At 41.8% G+C, this 18976-nt stretch overlaps 1 protein-coding gene across 3 annotated transcripts; it reads right to left on the reverse strand.

The window, feature by feature from the left end:
* Positions 1-342: 342 nt before the first annotated feature.
* On the reverse strand, positions 343-18085 carry ENTPD4 (ectonucleoside triphosphate diphosphohydrolase 4). 3 transcript variants are annotated; one of them, XM_084615314.1, is made up of 14 exons: positions 17977-18085; positions 15856-15966; positions 15248-15374; positions 13350-13544; positions 11564-11769; positions 9581-9731; positions 9383-9486; positions 7641-7700; positions 7192-7322; positions 5310-5476; positions 3477-3801; positions 2892-2977; positions 1864-2025; positions 343-1485 (listed from the first exon to the last, which is right to left on the reverse strand). In XM_084615314.1, the coding sequence occupies exons 3-14, from the start codon at positions 15253-15255 to the stop codon at positions 1257-1259; spliced, it is 1824 nt and encodes a 607-aa protein (XP_084471440.1). In that variant the 5' UTR covers positions 15256-15374; positions 15856-15966; positions 17977-18085; the 3' UTR covers positions 343-1256. The 3 variants fall into 3 exon arrangements, with proteins under 3 accessions (XP_084471440.1, XP_084471439.1, XP_084471441.1); XM_084615313.1 differs by having other exon boundaries at positions 7168-7322; XM_084615315.1 differs by lacking the exon at positions 343-1485 and having other exon boundaries at positions 1492-2025; positions 7168-7322.
* Positions 18086-18976: the final 891 nt, after the last annotated feature.

An 18976-nucleotide genomic window follows, 5' to 3' on the forward strand; every position in this document is an offset into this window, starting at 1 on the left:
TCCTGCTCACTGATTGGGGAATCTCTTCATCCACCAATGCAGTGCAGCAACTTCTGGGATGGAGCTTAACCCCCTCGAACTGCATATCCGATCACGGTACACCAGTTCAAAACAGGAAGTGAAAACATACAAACCACCCACAGATCTGTTTGCTCTTAGTTTTAAAAAAGTGGACAAAAAAGTCAACTCTCTTCAGAAGCTGGGGGGATTCTAATATTAAGACTTGCATCAAGTTTCATAACACATTTATACTCACCATGGCAGGTGATTTATAACGGGCATGTTAGAAGCGAGCGCCCGCACTGTTTTATATAGGATAATAAAGTTTTCATCAACCAGAGGTTCATATAAATGCCACTTTTAATCATGAACAAGTTTGCTTTCAAGTAAAACTAATATTGTTTTAAATAAAATATAAATTAACAGGTAAGAAGTTATACCAGGAAAGAACAAAAATAAAGACAAATGTGCACTAACTGAAGTCTGTGCATTTTCCAGTCCTTTCAAGCTTATGAGAGTTTCAGGGAGATCTCTGGACCATCATGAAACACTGTCAAATGAAGGATGAAAAAGAAATCACTTTTGCCACCATAAAACTATGCTTCTGAGACATCAAGGCGAAATCTATAATGACTAAACGAAGCAATGATTTCAGTTGTGTTTTGCATAAACACAGCAGTAGCCACAATAGATGTTTCTCTTCCGTTGCAGTACCTCAACACTTAAGATGTCAGCTTTTCACATTTTAACAGGTCCATTTGTTACTGCTTCTAAAAAAACCCCACACTTCCTTTTTCTTGATTTAGGAGGCTGAGAGTTTAGAAGCTGAGTGATATCAACCATGGACTTGAACAAAAATATGCACAGCTATATCCACTCATCCTATCTAGTAAGTGATATTTCAATATTTTACTGAGGAAAGAGAAATCAATCATTCTGTTACCATAAGCTGCCTCCACTTATTTGTTTACTGGCATCAAGTCTTGACTTCCCCTCCCCTTTAACGTGAAAGTGCATTTACTTTTTTAAATTACTTTTAAAAAACATTTTTGGCAGATATTCTCTAGTCCATTCGGCGTAGTCTGACCTCGATTTCCCATAATCTAAGTTGTTTCCAAAGCTCTTGCTGAGTTTAATACTGCTGGGAGAGGTTTCCTCATATGATTTTTGGGGGGGCGGGAGGGAGAAACCCTGAGGTAAAAAAAAATGGCTTGTACTTTAAAAAGTCTAATAAGGAGGCTCTTTATCCTGGTGTTTCATAAGGCTCCTGGAATCTTCTGCGGTGGGAGGCCTTCCTCAAGCCAGAGGGAAGCGGATGAGCCATTGCGCAGCATTCTCCGGTGAATCCGTCTCAGCCTCAGCAGATACAGCACAATGGACAGCAGCACAATCAGAAAACAGACGAAGAACAAGTAGTGATTGTAAACAAAGGAGAAGCCCCTCCAGTGGGAGTGATTTCCTCTGAAGTTCTCTTGCTGGATGTCTCTGAGAAACAAAGGGGGAAAACACGTACAAAACAGGAAACAGGACTTCAATCCTTCAGCAAGGCAAAAAAATTGCCTTTTGATCTTACCACAAAAACTGAAAGCACGTACACTAAACACATCTCAGCAACCATTACTGTCGTTGAGCTATCTGAAGACAAGAGGAATCTGGCTGACTTGCTGGCGTTTGTTTTTTATCCGCAGAGATTTTTACAAGACATGCTTTGATTTAAAATAAGCACCCAGGCCCTACGTACAAGTGTTTTATATGCTAAACTTGAAGCGATGTTTCCTCTGCTCTTGTTCGCCACCTGCTTTCATATCAAGCCACCCCACCATCCAAGCCTTGCACCTAACCATTTGCAAAAACAAACAGTACCTTAAAGGTAAAAATCGTGTTCGGTAAAGGATGGCTCCCAAAGTCCATTGCACTTCCTTATCATAAACCTGCAGAGCAGTTTTTAAGTTGCTGTAGTTGATGGGAAAAGAGAAACCACTGTGGAACACTTCATACATCCAGGAAGACTTAAAACACTGATACCTACAGAACAAGCGGAATAAAGGCTGGTTATGTGTCATTTGATTTTTCATTTTTTAATACTACTTATACAGTGCCATCGGGTCACGCAGCACTTACATATACAAGATTCAGATCCCTGCTCTGAGGGGTTCATAACCCACTGTAAAGACAAGAATATAGATAGCCCCAGGCCCAATGGTCTTCCACATTATATACGTTAGGTCTTCTCTGTGCCTGTCTTATAGGTGACAGCGGGTTAACCAATCTCTTATTATTTAAGCCCACTCTTCTTCTCCGATCCAGTACTGATGTGGGTTAGCTGTTTTGGGACTCACGGGAACTGGGGGTTTGTTCCCCCCCCCCCCGCTTTTATGAAGGGATGGCACCAAGCACAATGAGACTGGAAAGCAACACGGAAGCCTCGATTCCTAGTCACCTGCTCCAATCATGAAACTACACGGCAAGGTAACACCTGTCCTGCCAATCAGTGACATACGGAGATACCTCATATTTCATTAAAAAGTTTTATAAATCGCAATAAAAATGCATTACAAGATTGTTTCCCATACTCCAAGAGTTGCATTGCTGTATCACTAAAGAGCAACACTGGTTTACGATCAAGCTCTCTTATAGCGGATGCAATTAAGTTTCACTCAACCTGATCACAATAGGTCCTTTCTGGCCTGGGAATCTTCAAACTTGCATTCAGATTTCCAATGCCTTTTTAAAAAGGGAGAGACCCACCTTCTCTCTCTAATATCCTGGGACTGACACAGCTACACCTATGCCACATACAACAATGTTTTAAAATCAGTCATTTGGGCATAACGCTTCTCTTCTGGCAACTCTGCACGAATGATTTCTGCTGTACAAACATGAATACTCACTTCAATCTATGAAGATCAGCATGTGATGCATAAAGACCACGGTCAAACCGTTCCTGCAGGACAGACCACTTAGTGGCACAATAATCCTTAACGAAACAAAAAAAGGCTCTGTTTACATACTAAATTAAGGAAAATATGTGATGCCAATGGATAAGCAGCTTTATAAACAATGAAATGGAATTTAAAAATAAAAGTCAAGGGAAGGCTGGCAAAAAGTTAGTGGGTCACAGTTGGTTTGTGTTCTGGTCTCCTTTTATATGATTTGAAGCACATCTGCTGCATGACAGATAAAGAGACTGTAGTTACATTTTTCAAGTGTAAGAGTTCGGCCTGAGTTTTCTACAGTTCCAGCCCAGAATTTGAGAGCTGAACTCCAGACGATCTTGCTCATCCTAGAATCCCTCTACTATTACGTAGTAGCGAATCGTTCTCATGAGAAAACCCCGATGAGGCCAGACAATGAGCTACTGTCAGTTATATAGGAAAAAGGAGTTTGGATTCCAAAAGAAAAGCCTCATTGCCCCAGTTTCAGAAGTGGATGCTGTTTTGGATTACTAGGAAGATTATACCACAAGTATACTTCACCTTTGCAGCTTTAATAAATTTAGCAGCACTGTAGTCTCCCCCCATACGCAATACATCTTCGGTACAGTAGAAAAACTCAGAGAAGCCATAAAACTCGCTGTTCTGGAAGTGCACTGCAGGCTGATAGATGCCGTTTAAAGAGGTCTGGGTTTCATTGGTCTTATTCATGAGAGGCTGAATAATTTCACGACACAGATTAAAATCTCCAGTCCCTCGCATGTACAGTGTCTGTCCATTCTGTCGGATTTCATCCTCAACCTCTAGAGGCAGGCAAGGGTCCAGGTAGGGAGACTCAGAAGTCATACCAGTCTGTTTACCCAGAAGTCTGTCGTAAAATTAAGCACAGTTGAAACAATCGCAGGTACAGTACGCTCAAAATCTTATTTCGGACAAAGTTACATCATCAAAACAGATAGAATGAAGACCAAGTCATTCTGACTGTAGCAAGTTTTGGCACCTACTTTTGCATTCAGAAACCATCATACAGAGTACATTAAGTCAGGCACGCTGCGCTAGATCTACCGGAGCTATAAGCCATTTGGTCCGGAGACAGAGGAAACAAAAATTCAAGCCACTGCAGATTTTTTGTATTATGTTAAGATTTTACAATAACTCCATGAAGTGCATCTAAAAATGCCTCGGTGCAGAGCAGGCTTTATTCAGAATGCTGAAGCTACCAGAAACAACAGCTGCATCGCTACTCCGGTTACAGCCTGGCTAACTGATGCAAAAGTCTTTAATTAGCATAATTAAAGAAAAAAATTTCATAAAAACAGTAACTGGAAGTTGGTACAAAAAAAAAAAAAACTACACACACACAAGTAGAAGTGCAGCTAAAATGGATTCTAAGGCCCCGTCGACAGTGCCCCACATTTTGGATCAAGGTGGTGTCAACAGCAAGGTGCTGTGCTGTAACTCCCCCGTGTGGACACTGTGCACACAAACTAAAATAAGCGAAGTTAATAACTTAGTGCAGCTTGATAACTTAATTGGTTAACAACACAGTAAAAGCCTCCTGATTGGTTAATCATTAAATCACACTGTGTTTCAATAGCATGTGCTGCAAAGAGCCGCAAGAGGCACATTAAAGGACTACTTGTGGCTCCCACGCTTCAGTCTGAGTATGACTGCTCCAGGCTGATGCAGTGTGGGATCTGGAGGAGATTTCCGTTTTGAGGGCGAGTCAGAGAATTTTCCCTCAGCCCCAAAAAAGAAAACAATTATTCTATTTATCCAGTCAGACATTTGGTACCTGCAGTTAACTATACTGCTAGAACAGACTGCTTGGCTCAGTGAAGCCCGAGCACCTCACATGGGCGAATTCAAATACTCCCAGGCCCTCCTGTGGCTGAAGGAATAATTCCTCCATCAGCAATCTCAATGGTAATTTACAGCACTTGTATAAAAATTGACTGTTTCCTAGAACAGAGCTTCAAAATAATTTGCTGGAATGGCAGGTATTGGGAACACCAAACACTTTGGATCATGAAAGCAGGCTTAGGTGGTTCTCCCAGTCCACGCTTTCTTCCCTGCAGCAGGACAGTTCCGTAGCCCTGAGAGTAAAGCCATGCGGCAGCATTAAAGCACTTGAGTCCTGCTGAGCTAGCCATTCTCTGAACATCATACTTCTGCCATTTGTGGGTCACAAACCTATTTCAGTCTATCAAGGTTCCAGAGTATTCAAGTTAGGGAATGAGTAGGAATAGTATTTAAAGAGGGACAGTATACTGCTCAACAATTTTACATGTGTCTATTTAGGAGGTCTACATTTTGCTTGGGTTTTCAGGACAGTTTAAGCATTTATAATATGCAATCAGCCACACAGCAAATTACCTGTTTCTAAACATTGTGTTGGTAAATATACTGTCCTCGTATCTCTGCCGTGCTGCATTCCCACCAAAACCAAGGAACGTCGCTACATACACTCTGTACACGTGCTCGGTCTGATGAGCATCACAGCCCAAATTGAACTCTGCAAGTAAGTTTTTGGCTACTTCCTCCTGCAAGCACCGAAGTGACAGGAGATTAGAGATACTTTTGCAATATAAAGCAAAGCTAGTCACAACAAGCCTATGAACACTCGAGTGCTACAGGCACTGAAGTGTCATCTCAGATCGGTTCTCAGAGACTCTGCATTCAGCCACTCTCACTCAGATTGCCTCAAGACATGTCCCAAAGTTGCTTGTCAAAATTTCTGAAGCACTTCAGAGAAAACACCAGTTCCGACACTTTGGGATGGTCTTCACTACAGGGAGATCTATGCTGCTGCAATCGAGGTAGCAGGGATCGATTTAGCGGGTCTAGCAAAGACCTGCTAAATCAATGGCAGAGTGCTCTCCGGTAGACCCTGGTACTCCAACTCTCCGAGAAGAGTACGGGAAGTCGACCAGAGAGTGATATTCACGTAGCTAGAGTAGCGTACCTTAAGTTGATTTACCCCGGTAGTGAAGACAAGCCCTTCAAGTAGAATGTGCAAAGGGAACGGGCGTAATGGTGTGTGGGGGTTGCAGCATCTGCAGTAGCAGGCTCACACACATTTGCTTGGTCAAGAGGGCAGAGGGAGGACCAAGGCATCACAAAAACTCTTTAGATCTAACATCTGACCCCAAATTCAGATAGTGCCTTATAAAACGATATGCTGGTAAACAATTCTTTACAACCTCTCGAACTATCAAATTCATCTTTAGTTCAGAGGACAATTTTTTTTTTTTTAATAGTACAAATAGTCAGTTTCCTCTCCCTGTTCAAGTTTTGAAACACTTAAAGTATAAGTGCTTTGTCAAAGACTTGTAATAAAATAAGGAGCTCAGATGGTATGTATTTCAAAGATTAGGATGATCCCCCATTAACATTGGTATTGAATTCTAAGTTTTCAAAGACTTCTCCAATTAGATTTCCACTCCAGTATCCTCTTCCTATATATGGGCATATCCCAAAGATGTGTGTAGGAAGAAGGGGAAGAATATTGCAGTAGATCTTTTGAGGAAAGAGGACAATTCTGCCCTCTATCTGAAGAGGCAGAGCTTGCTAATACAATTGTTCAGAATGAGGAAAAAATGCAATTTTACAGACTGCTTAAATAAAAATTGTTTCGTTTTAATCATGTATTGTTGGTCAAAGCCTGTGTTTCTTATACAGTCTCTCCTCTGGCAAATTCACCAGGAAGTCCATGGGAGTTTGCCTTATTCAAGACTTCAGGATTTGCCCTAAAAATCAATACATACTTTTGAGATTAAAATAAGTCATATGGTTCCATTTGAAATTTAGAAACAAAGTTAGTTCTCGTCTCTTTCACAGCACATATATTGTGTAGTGCACATAGCACACTTTGTTTAATACAGTGACCTGTTACTTTGATCATTTTCTCACGTTCAAGCTTATCAAGGGAAATTACATGACAAATAAATACAGCTCCCTTTTTATGCGGGAATTACACTACTTTTAGCATGAAAACTCTTAAGTACAAGTCTGCTTAGAAAAATCCAATTAAGAAAGTTAAATACTTGTACAAACGAACTTTCCACCATGCTTTATCAACTTATTTTTTTCAAATGAACAAAACACAAATGAATTGCTTAGCTGATGAGGGACTCGTGGTCACATCTTCTCTTGCCTGGTGTTGGGATGTGATGTAATGAAACAAAAACCAATGGATATGGGTTAAAAACAGAAAAAATGTACAGATAATAACCTGCTGTGAAGAGGCAAAGCTTACAGTTTTAGGGACTTCATATGCTATCTGGGTCGACACACCACCCATGTCGAGAATACCCACTGTCCTCTTACGAATGATGGCTTCTTTGTTCTCACTGGTAGGGATATGCACCTCTACTACTGCCTCATCCTCTGGAACACAAAATGGATAGCTGGCAATTCTGAGAAATACATTTGTGATGGGATCTGAAGCAGTATCAAACTCAAAGAGAAAGAGCACCTTCCATTGAACTGCTGTGTTGTTAATTACAAAATTTAATATTGAACATGAATCACTGGACTAGTCCGGTGAAATTTAGATATTGCTCTTTGCACAGTGCGTGACTGGTATGCTCCAATATGCCTATTTGAAGACACTCATTAAAAAATAATTATCTGGCACTTCACTTCCACCCCCATGTGTTGATAATATACAGGAAGTTCCTTCTAAAATATAATTAATATACTTGCCATCATCAATATGTTCAAATCGTCCCAAAACAAAGTTGATGCCAATCCACGCATACACTCCTAGAAGCATTTAAAAAAAAAGCAGCAAGATTGTAAAAAATGTTAGACCATCTGGTAGCTTTTTAAAAATCTATTACAGTTTAATCTCCCTCACTTATCTTTATGTTCATTTCATTTGTTAACACATTGTATGTCAACTGTGTTAGACACTGAAACTTTTTATAAGCATTACTTCAAAATTTAACAGTTTTTGTCACCTAAAATACTCAAACAATTCTCATAAAGTTCATTAGTTTAATCATTCAGTAGTTCAGTCATTCTTTAAGGCAAGTTTTTAAGTAAAAACAAAATATCAGAATAAAACGGGAAGATCTTGTCATCTATAAGTAATGCTACATTGCAGTCATGGGTATTTTTAATAGAAGTCAAGGACAGGTCATGGGCAGTAAACAAAAAGAAAAGGAGTACTTGTGGCACCTAAGAGACTCACAAATTTATTTGAGCCTAAGCTTTTGTGAACTACAGCTCACTTCATCGAATGCATCCGATGAAGTAAGCTATAGCTCACAAAAGCTTAGGCTCAAATAAATTTGTTAGTCTCTATGGTGCCACAAGTACTCCTTTTCTTTTTGCGAATATAGACTAACACAGCTGCTACTCTAAACTGGTCAGTAAACAAAAATTCATGGGCCATGACCTGTCCTGACTTTTACTATATAAGCCTGACTAAAAGTTGGGGGGGTGGGGAGTGGGAAGAGGGGAATATTGACTCAGCAAGACAGCTCTGGGGGGCCCCGCGGGTGCTCCCTACTCAGCTCCTAAGCGCCTCGTGCTGCCTCCGCTGTGCCCTAAGCCCCGGTTCTGCAGCTCCCATTGTCTGGGAACCGCGCCAAATGGGAACTGTGGGGGTGGTGCCTGCCGGCAGAGGCAGTACGTATCGCTAGGAGCTGAGGGAGAAGAGTTCCTCTCGCCCTTCCAGGGAACCTGCCCTACATAAGCACTTCCCCGCATGCCAATCCCCAGCCCTGAGCCGCCCCCACCCCCACCCAAACGCCAGCTGCTGGGGAGCAGGGGGGCGAGACTGCCCCAGCAGCAGCCTGTGCGACGGGCCCAGGGGCTTTGTCAGCTGCTCAGGAGGCCCCTGACCAGGCACACCAGCAGCCACTGCAGAAGTCATGGAAAAAGCCAAGGAATCTGTGACAACCAGAGCCTTATCTATAAGCCAGTCATAGCCAACTATTCTTCCTCTACAGTGAGCATATATGTTTCTAAAAAGACTACTTTTTTCATACAATCAGAAATACAGGGCTGGAAGGGATTTTGTGAGGTCATCTAGTACAGCCCCCTGCACTGAGGCAAGACCAAGAAAACCTAGATCATCCCTGACAAGTGTTTGTCCAATCTGTTCTTAAAAATCGCCAATGATGGGGATTCCACAACCTTCCTTGGAATCCTATTATATTGGACTGGCTGATGTCAGAAATAAGAGAAAATGGACACATATGGCCTGACAGCTAAATAAGGAGGCATTTGTTATTTCTCCTGATTTTAGATGACATTTTTCATAAATTATTGGGCATTTTTTGCTTTTGACCAGGATGCAAAACAGTTGCTGTTGAGACATAAGAACTCTTAACTTACCAAGCATTTGGACAAGCCAGAAACAACAAGAATTTAACAAAACGGGACTGGAAAGGAACAAAAATATGTTAAAACTCTTTTCTTCTACAGCATTAACTTACCTTCCTGTTTCCCTGAAATAACTTCTGCATGAGAGTCCGAAAACAGAAAATCAAAATGCACAGGAATATCAGTGAGCAGATCTTCTAGTATTGCCTTCTGCTGGCTGCAAAATTACCAACATTTTGAACAACGGTTAAACTACTCAAAGCACTAAAATCTTTAAACTAAATATTGAAAGAAATAAGGTACCTATTCACCTCTCAGGCAGGATTCTCATCCCTGCAGTACAGAGGATATAGAGAGGAGTTTCTTTGTGTTTTGCACGGGGCACGTGTTCTGCAGCAAAGTTCAGAAGTGGAGAAATATAATCACTGACTCTTTCAGGAGAGCTAGCAAACTCTGAAATGCCTAGAGAAACAGATAGATGAATGAGGAAATGCCAAGTGTAAAGTAAAAGTTTCTTTCACATAAAAGCATCAAACTTGCTTTTTTTTTTAACCTCATAGGCTTTGAAGATTTAAAGTAATTATTTTTACATAAAATTAGCTATTTGCAACCGCTAACCAGTTTTGTAAGAAAGGGGCTCACAAGCAGTTAATGTGTGTAAGGGAATTACTTAAAAACTAAAGAAGACTTGCTCTACTAATAACTTTCCAGCTAACAGTCAATGCAAGGCACAAACCAAGTACAAAATACTATTAAAGTATCTATGCTATATATAACCCTCATAACAATTCATGGTAATTTCTTTTTGGCTCTATCAATATAACTTAGTGAAGTTCTAAAGTTCTGAAATGCAGTTTACCTCACCCTGCTCCCATTTCTAGATGTTTCAGTTCATTGTGGTTTTTAGGTTAAGATTAATATAACTCTTAAATGCTCAGCACAGACTTTGGCCCAATCCTCATTGTGATCAGAATAGTGCTTGCTATGCTGTCACCAGCAGCATTTCCATGGTCAGCATACACAGATATTTTCACACAATGGCATGAGAACTATGCAACAGGAAGACATGGATTGGACTTCAAAAGGAGATTGCTTAAACTCTTATTTTAAAAGTTCCCAAACAGTCAGTTTTTAATTATTCAAATACGTTGTTCCACTAAGTTACCCAATTGTTTACTTTCAAATTTGAGACAGATTCCATTTATGAATTAAAAATAACTTTGCATTTAACCTAAGACCTTACAGCATTTTACAAATAGTAAACCTTATAAACCGTGAGAGAGAAGTATTTCCCGCTCTGAAAAACGGAGGTAACTTCTGTACAGAAGTTAAATGACTTAAGGTCACCTAGTGAGTTAACTGCAGACGTGAGAAGATAACTCAGGTCTGACTCCTATTCTAACCAATAAACAATGGCCACAATCTATAGTTCAGCCCATTATCACTTCTTTGAATTTGTCTCTGAAACATTTAAAAACAAACACACACACACCCACTACTTGTTTGCCAAAATAACAGAATCAAAACTGATTCTAACTGAGCAGAACTGGTTATTTAACTGACAGCTCAACCTGTGATGCTTATAGGTACCTCCTACCTCCACATTGGCAGCATTGTAACAAACTGTAAAGCTGAATAAATCACCTTTCAAACCGAAACACAGATGAAGTCAATGGAGGACTACAATAATGTAGTTGTCCATTTCATAGTCCTTTGGGAAGCCACTGCAATCCAGTCATTAATATATAATTTGATATGAAGCAATTTTAAATAATCTGTGGCAAGAATTGCTTTACTGATATGCCTAAATATGATTTATTACTCCTTAATTTATACTTGCATCTAAGATATTTTAAAAGATGGACATAGGTTGGTTGTTTGTATTCCAACTGACCTTTCAGGCAGCAGGAAACAGTTTTTGTTTTTGAAGCCTTATTTTCTCTACCAACCTAGCATGATTATTTTTATGATTGGAGACGAGAGCAAGCTACATTATGACATTTCAACTAGCTTAATTTTCAGATGGTTTTACAATTAAGATAATTTTCAAGAAATTGTAACACTGTTCTATTTATTACTCGGAGGCCCTTATAAAAGGCTGTTTATGAAATACATCTAATTATTCAAATATGCCTAGAGACCAGTTGTAGCTACGAGACTCCAGAATTAAAAAAGAAGTCAGCTCTCTTCAGAAAAATGAAGCCTTGGGATTTTAATATGAATCTTGAATATTGTTTTGGGTTAGATAATCAGCTGTTCAGTCATTTTTTTCTAAACATTAGGGTTTTTCATACCTGGTTTAATTTTCATAACCACTGGTTTTCTGTTTTTGTCCCTCATTTGTTTGATGTCCAACAGATCATGTGGGTTGCCATTGTGTCTTGGCCAACAATACACAAAGATCCTAGACCCGCTGCTGCCACAGTCTACCACGATGCCATAGTTCAGATTGGGATTGCTGGTATCTGTAGCTTCAGTGTCAGTCACTCGAGCAAGGTATCTAGAAGAAAAAGCGGCTAAAGTCTATTGGGAATAAGGTTTTGTTTATATGCATGTGTATTATAAGTGTGATTTGATATACCAGACTAAAAAAAATTGTGAGGGTCTTTAATAGAAGGGAAAAGTGGTTGGGTTTTTTTTTTTTTTATTTTTTTTATTAAATAGACCTTAAGGCACACCATACATTATGAGATTTGTAAGCATTATCGTCATTTTGCACAGGGACAACATGAAGCACAGGGAAGAGAAACGTCTGCCCAAAATCATACAGTTGTTGGTGGCAGAGCTGGAAGTGGAAGCCAGGAGTTTCTGACTCCCCGTCGGAAATGTTATCTACTACACAGTACTTCTCCTTCCAGCTTTTATATGTGGAGATAAGGACAAATCAAACATCCTAAATTATTGGAAAGATTAATGGTTAATAAACTAAAAGCAATTTTAAGTGAGGAGAGGTACATCTAAAGAGAAACATGAGAGAAAAAATTTAAAATACAATTATGCAACATATAGACATTCACATACAGTCGATTCCCCTTATTAGCAACCTCTCTGTTGCCAGCAAAGAGTTGCTATTATCTGAAGGTTGTCAATAAGCAAAAGATAGATGTGCAGAGCTGCAACTCCGGGAGGAAGCACTGCGACATGCACGATGTCTCCCTGCAGCCCTGCAAATCTGCCTATGGTTGGGAGGGGAGGCTGCGGACAGGACAGCAACGGGGAGGGTTGTAAGACTGCAGCCAGGGAAGGCATGTCCGAGTGCTTCCTTCCTTTGCTGCATCCCTGCAAACCTTCCTGAAGCTGGGGCTTGGTACGTTCCTGCGCTTCCTTCCTGGCTGCTGTCCTGCAAATTTGCAGCCAACGAAGGAAGCACTGGGACATGCCGAGCCTAGGTTCCCGGTACCAGGGCAGGGCACAGCCTGGAGAGGACAGACAAGTACTGTGCATCCTCTCGGGCCCCCAGCGCTCCTGACCTCTGTGGAAAGCCCCTGCAGCTCCCCTTCCAGCTGCAGGCAGGTTTGTGGGACTGCAGCCAGGGATGCCATATCAAAAAGTTGTCAATAAGTCGCATGCCTGTTGCCAATATCCAAATCCCATTTACATTAAAGGCAGTGGGACAGGATCGGTTCCTGGCAAAACACTGCTATTACCTGGAAGTTGTTAATATCCTGATTGTTATTAAGTGGCATCCACTGTATATGTAAGAGAGAGAGATAAACATATACAGTTGTCCAACAAGCTCAAGAGAAGAGTGCCAAAAGGATATAGGATTTAACAAAAAAGTTCAGACCTCACTTGCAAGCTTGTTTAGGAGTTTACGCCTTTGCCTTCAAAATACAAAAAACAGTAAGTGTGAAATTACTCCAAAAGTAATATACAAGGTTTGGAGAGAGGAAAGGATTCCTCCAAGACTGATTTCAGTGAGTAGCATCTTACATAAAAGGCTTTCAGTCAATTTATTTTTCCATGCTGCTTCGTACAGGAGACCCAATCGCGACTCGCTGGTTCAACTGTTTGAAGTGATCAACATGGAACACCTGAGTTATGTTCATTTCCTGTCCTGAACATTATATTAGTCCTCACCTGTGAAACTTTTTATCCCTGTACAAACGCCCATATTTATTCCGGATGACAAGGGAATAATAAAGCAAGGAGCCGGCAGCAGCAAGTATACCAATGACAATAATTTGTCGCAAAGTGGTGTTCAGTATACGAGGACACCCCACTGGGGAGATGCTGAAGTGCCAGGAAGCAGGAAACAAACAGGAGATGCTGATCCTGAAATTCATAAAGGAGACAGACTATTTGAAATGCATCCTAAAGGCAGGGAGCTAAGCCTTCCCAAAACTGGCTAAGAATTTGAACAAATACTTAAATGAACTTCCAACTTTAAAGGTACATACAAAGGACCTGCTCCTGTTCCTAATAAAATTATACTGAACTCAGTGGGATCAAGATTACACCCTGAATGCTCGAAGAATCATCATCACAAGTTTAACAGCCAACAAACACCTTTCTGTCGGAACATGCATCCTACAATTTCAGTCAAACAGATCTTTAACTACCAAAATCTTAACGTTGCATAGGCCTCCTACTCAGGTTTTGCTTATGTTTCAATGACATCCAGCGTTAACAGAGGTTTTGCCTTTGTAAAATGCAAACAAGCTGGAAACCCAAATACTTCAGCACTATGACAGTACATGAGCTTAGGCAAGTGTTTGACACATGCAGCATTCTATTCCACACCACAAACTTTAAGCTCTTAATTTCTGCTTCAGAATCCATGCACAACAAGTTTTAAAAGCTGCACAACAAAAGCTTCTTTCATAAGGCTCATTAGCACAAACATATCAGAATGAGTTTTGAGTATAAAACTGTTAAAACCCTTTCTGATAAGAACGGCCATACTTTGTCAGACCAAAGGTCCATCTAGCCCAGTGTCCTCTTTTCCAACAGTGGCCAATGCCAGGTGCCCCAGAGGGAACGAACAAAACAGGTAATCATCAAGCGATCCATCCCGTTGCCTGTTCCCAGCTTCTGGCAAACAAAGAGGCTAGGGACACCATTCCTGCCCATCCTGGCTAATAGCCATTGATGGATCTATCCTCCATGAACGTACCTAGTTCTTTTTTGAACCCTGTTATAGTCTTGGCCTTCACAACAGCCTCTGGCAAGCAGTTCCACACGTTGACCGTGCATTGTGTGAAAAAATACTTCCTTTTGTTTGTTTTAAACCTGCTGCCTATTAATACATTTTGGTGACCCCTAGTTCTTGCGTTATGAGAAGGAGTAAATAACGCTTCCATATTTACTTTCTCCACACCAGTCATGATTTTATAGACCTCTATCGTATCTCCTCTTCGTTGTCTTTTTTCCAAGCTGAAAAATCCCAGTCTTATTAATCTCTCCTCATATGGCGGCCGTTTGCCCTATTCCAATTCCAATAAAGCTTTTTTGAGATGGGGCAACCACATCCGCACACAGTATTCAAGATGTGAGCGTATCATGGATTTATATAAAGGCAATATGATCTAGCTTAATTTGCATTTTAATGGAGCTATATTAAATGCCACTGTACTTACTTTCCTTTAATACCATTGTTTCATGGCACTCAATCTGTTGTGCTCTGGAGGATGGTGTTACAGTGAAAGTGCTTTATAATTCTAACACCTCTGTTCTGCATTTATTCTTAGCTTTGCATTATCATGTTCAGCAGAAATGTGATCCAAGATTCGTCACTTTTCATTTTCAGAACAATTTCCAAATAACTAACCAACTAATCCTCAATGTCCCTGTGAGGTGGGTGGTATTGTCCCCATTATAGAACTATGGGAAAAAAGAGATTGAGTGGATGCCCAGATTTAGAGGCACTCAAACCTCAGAGCTGGGATTGGAGTTCAAGATTTCTAGGATTGCAGCCCTGTATTCACCATCCTGCAACTCTAGCTGTTTGATATTGAGGATTAGTTTGAGTGTCTCACCTTCCCATGTTGGGATATTCTGATCAGGGCAGGCAGTCAGGCAAAGTAGCTTGTGTTCTAGTATCATCCAGACATTCCAGATTTATAAGGCACATGGATCCTCCCCAGAGCCATCGTTCTTCTATTCCTGTATAACACAGATTTTAGTTAAATTAAAAAGTGATGTTCTCAGTAAGGCCCCAATCCTGTAATTCAGGAGCCTGAATGAAGTCAAACACTTATTAGGATTAGTTTTATATATTCCTTGCAGCATATCTGGTAGAGAAGCTCATTTTGAGGAGTTTATCTTTAGCTCTCGTAAATCACCAACAGGGATGGCAGCCCCCAAAATATAAATCATTCCAACTGTATTCTTCCGGAGGATTTTCAACATTTCAAACACAAAAAGCAATAAATCCAGACTACATTTCATTAATATTCTTAAATAAAGCATTTCTTTCCAATTAATCCCAAAGCACTTTACAAACACAGGCCCCAATACCGAAACAGGATCTGCACAGTTGGTTGATGGGATCCCATATGGATGCATGGGTACACCCATACACATCACACTGTGAAATTGAAGCCCTAAATATATACTGTATGAATTATATGCATGGATCACTTACCACTGAAATGCAGCCACCAATGAGATGGAACAGCAGCTGTAGCAGTGCACAGCAACACCATATAAAAAGCTCAGGACGGGTAGTGCTGAAGAACAGTGAATCAAGTTGGAACTGCAGGGAGAATTTAAGGAAAAAATCTGAATAATTAAATTGGAATTTGATCCACACCAGCATTAACATATTTCAATAGAGGAAACCTACCAGTTTACAAAAAATTCTGATATGTGATTTTTATCTACCATTGTTAAAAACAGCATTTACAACTGAGGGAAAGAAAAAATACACCTTTTTTTCAGTTTACTTTCCCATGTGACAGCACCTTTCCTATAGTCAATTTCATGTCTGTGTGGGCTTCAAACAATAACAATGGAGAGAAACATTAAAACCATGTAAATATAATTCTGAAACCACAAATTGCCATGGAAACTATCAGGCATATGTAATACCCAGAACTACTTTTGATTTCTTCTGCTTTATATTTTTTAAGCTTGTCTAGGTTTCATATTGGCAATGTTCCTTTATTAAATAAGTAAAAAGTTACTATTTCAAAATAATTTTGGATGTACGATTCTTATTTATAGTCACACGTGCCCACTTTTACTCGAACCGTCCTCTCAATCAACAATTCTGTAAATCCAGATTACAGGTTAAAAAAGCACTCTGGTTCACAAACTCAGTGGAGTAAGGAAAAACTCTTTTTGAAAGACATTGTGAGACCTGGATCACCAGACGCATTTTCTCCCTCAGCTCAAAAATCCACATAGCAAATGCAACAACCCTATCATTGCCGTGAATATGAGAGTGTTTTCAAAGTCTCATTTACAAAATGACATACCAGCCAGCCTTAATTATTCTAGCAGATACGCTGTACAACAAAGATGCTACAAGACATTTTGAGAGTTAGGTTAGAAAAACAGTCAATCCTCTGTTAGTGCTGCAGTCAGTAAAACGGTGTCCTTCAATACTATAGAAGCCTGGAAAGATCAATATTTCAAGGTCTGCGTGGCCTTTAGCAACGGGAGGCAGATAAACTTTACTGACCCAGATGACAGAATTTAAATTCTGTATTCAGAGAGGGTTTGTTTAAAGGAAAGTAACAGGTGCAACCTATAGGGTCACAGTGCAGTGTATAGTTTGATTAGCAAGGTTAGGACAGCAGCTCAGGAACATTACTACTGCTTAGGGCACATCTACACTACACCAATGCAGCTGCTTCTCTGTAGCACATGTGGTGAAGACGTGCTATGCTGACAGGAAAGTGCTCTCCCGTCAGCATAATGACTCCACCTCCGCAAGAGTGTCCTTTCCACATCCCTGAGCGAGGTAAGTTACATCGACTTCACTGGCAGTGTAGACCGACCCAAAGCAATAGGATAATAACGCCAAACTCTTATATAAACCTTTCCAACCCCAACATTTTCCACAAGCCACAATTATAACCGTCACTCATTCCATCACAGAGCGGGGAAGTGACTGGCCCCAGGTTGGCCACATAGTGAGCCACACAGCAGAATCAGGGCAGATCCCAGCAGTCTTAGCTCCCAGTGCCCCCCCTGCCCTAGTTCCCTAGGACCTCACTCCCCTCCTAGACTCAGAAAGAGAACCCTGGAAGCCACACTTCTAGTTCCCGCCTGCTGTAACCCGCTTACCCCATCCTAGAACTGGATGTTCAGGAGTTCCAGCCCCCCCCACCCCAGAATAGAACCCAGGAGTCCGGCCTCCCAGGCCCCCCCTTCTAGAACCAGAACCAGAACCCAGGAGTCCGGCCTCCCAGTCTCTCTCTCCCCCTCCCCTTCGAGGGCCAAAAACAGAACCCAGGAGTCCGGCCTCCCAGTCTCTCTCTCCCCCTCCCCTTCGAGGGCCAAAAACAGAACCCAGGAGTCCCCATCCAAGGGATGGAACCCAGGAGTCCGGCTTCCCAGTCTCTCCCCTCCCCCACCGAACCGAGAACAGACCCAGGAGTCCCAGCCCCCCTTCGTCCCATTGCTTTCCCAAGCCAGGGGATGGAAGGAACCCAGGCGTCCGGCCCCCAGCCCCTCCCCGCCCGATGCTCCGGTGGGGAGGAAAACGAGGCGACTCCTCCCCCGACGCCCACCCCATCAGCCCCGACCCTGCTCCTACCCGCTGGTCTCGCTCCGGCTTGGCTCAGCCCCGGCACCGCCGCGGCGCGTCGCGACACCTCAACCATTCCCACTTCCGGGTCCCGCACGCCGGACGTGACGGAAGCACGCCGGCCTTCACGCGGGAAGCCCACGAGAAGCTAAGGGGAGGGGAGCGAAGGGCAATGGGCTGGGCTAAGGATTGGTCTGCGTAGGCCAGGGGGGCGTGGCTAGAGGCTGGGGCGGGGCTGAGATGGGGGCTGGGGTAGGGCAACAAGGCATGATGGGAGTCTGGCTAAGGCAAAGCATCATGGGAGATAGGCGTGAGCTGGGAGCCTGGCTAAGGTAAAGCATCATGGGAGTCTGGCTAAAGCAAAGCATCATGGGAGCTAGGTGTCAGCTGGGAGCCTGGCTAAGGTAAAGCATCATGGGAGTCTGGCTAAAGCAAAGCATCATGGGAGCTAGGTGTCAGCTGGGAGCCTGGCTAAGGTAAAGCATGATGGGAGCCTGGCTAAGGTAAAGCATGATGGGAGCCTGGCTCGGAGTGGGCTGGGGGCATGGCTAGGGTCAGGTATAGTGGGGGCTTAGTTACGGTAGGGCAGCTGCTGTGTAAGGGATCCAGGCAAATAATTAAGTGGCTATTTAACTGTCCCTCACGTGGGGTTCATGCTGGGCCAGCGGGGGCTGCTCATTGACCTCCCCAACGTTTATTTATTTAGCTTTCCAGAGTATTGAACCATTGCAGATTTCCATCAGAATTAAAATTAACAATGAACACAGCCCCTTTTTAAATGCAATTTTGCGGCACAGATACTAAAGGTTCTTCCAGCCCTATGTGGATTAACAGACCACTACTGTATTTATATCTGAAATCTTTGGCACTACTTACAACACTCTAGATGCTTAGGAATCATCCTGTAACTTCACACCTAGGGCACTGCACACATACAGTACTGGTAACCCCACATGTTTAAAAATCATCAGTCTCGGGACCCAAAAAAATCACGGGATTGGTTTTAAAA

The sequence above is a fragment of the Lepidochelys olivacea genome, assembly GCF_965140295.1.
Source record: "Lepidochelys olivacea isolate rLepOli2 genome assembly, chromosome: 26".
Taxonomy (NCBI): Eukaryota; Metazoa; Chordata; order Testudines; family Cheloniidae; genus Lepidochelys; species Lepidochelys olivacea.

What these genes read in the sequence shown, in the direction of transcription:
- ENTPD4 (XM_084615313.1), bottom strand. An exon ending in AGGGATAAAAAGTTTCACAG is followed by an intron (nt 11,770 to 13,349) that starts GTGAGGACTAAT and finishes TTTTTCTTCTAG; the next exon opens with ATACCTTGCTCGAGTGACTG. An exon ending in AACACAATGTTTAGAAACAG is followed by an intron (nt 3,802 to 5,309) that starts GTAATTTGCTGT and finishes ATTTTACGACAG; the next exon opens with ACTTCTGGGTAAACAGACTG.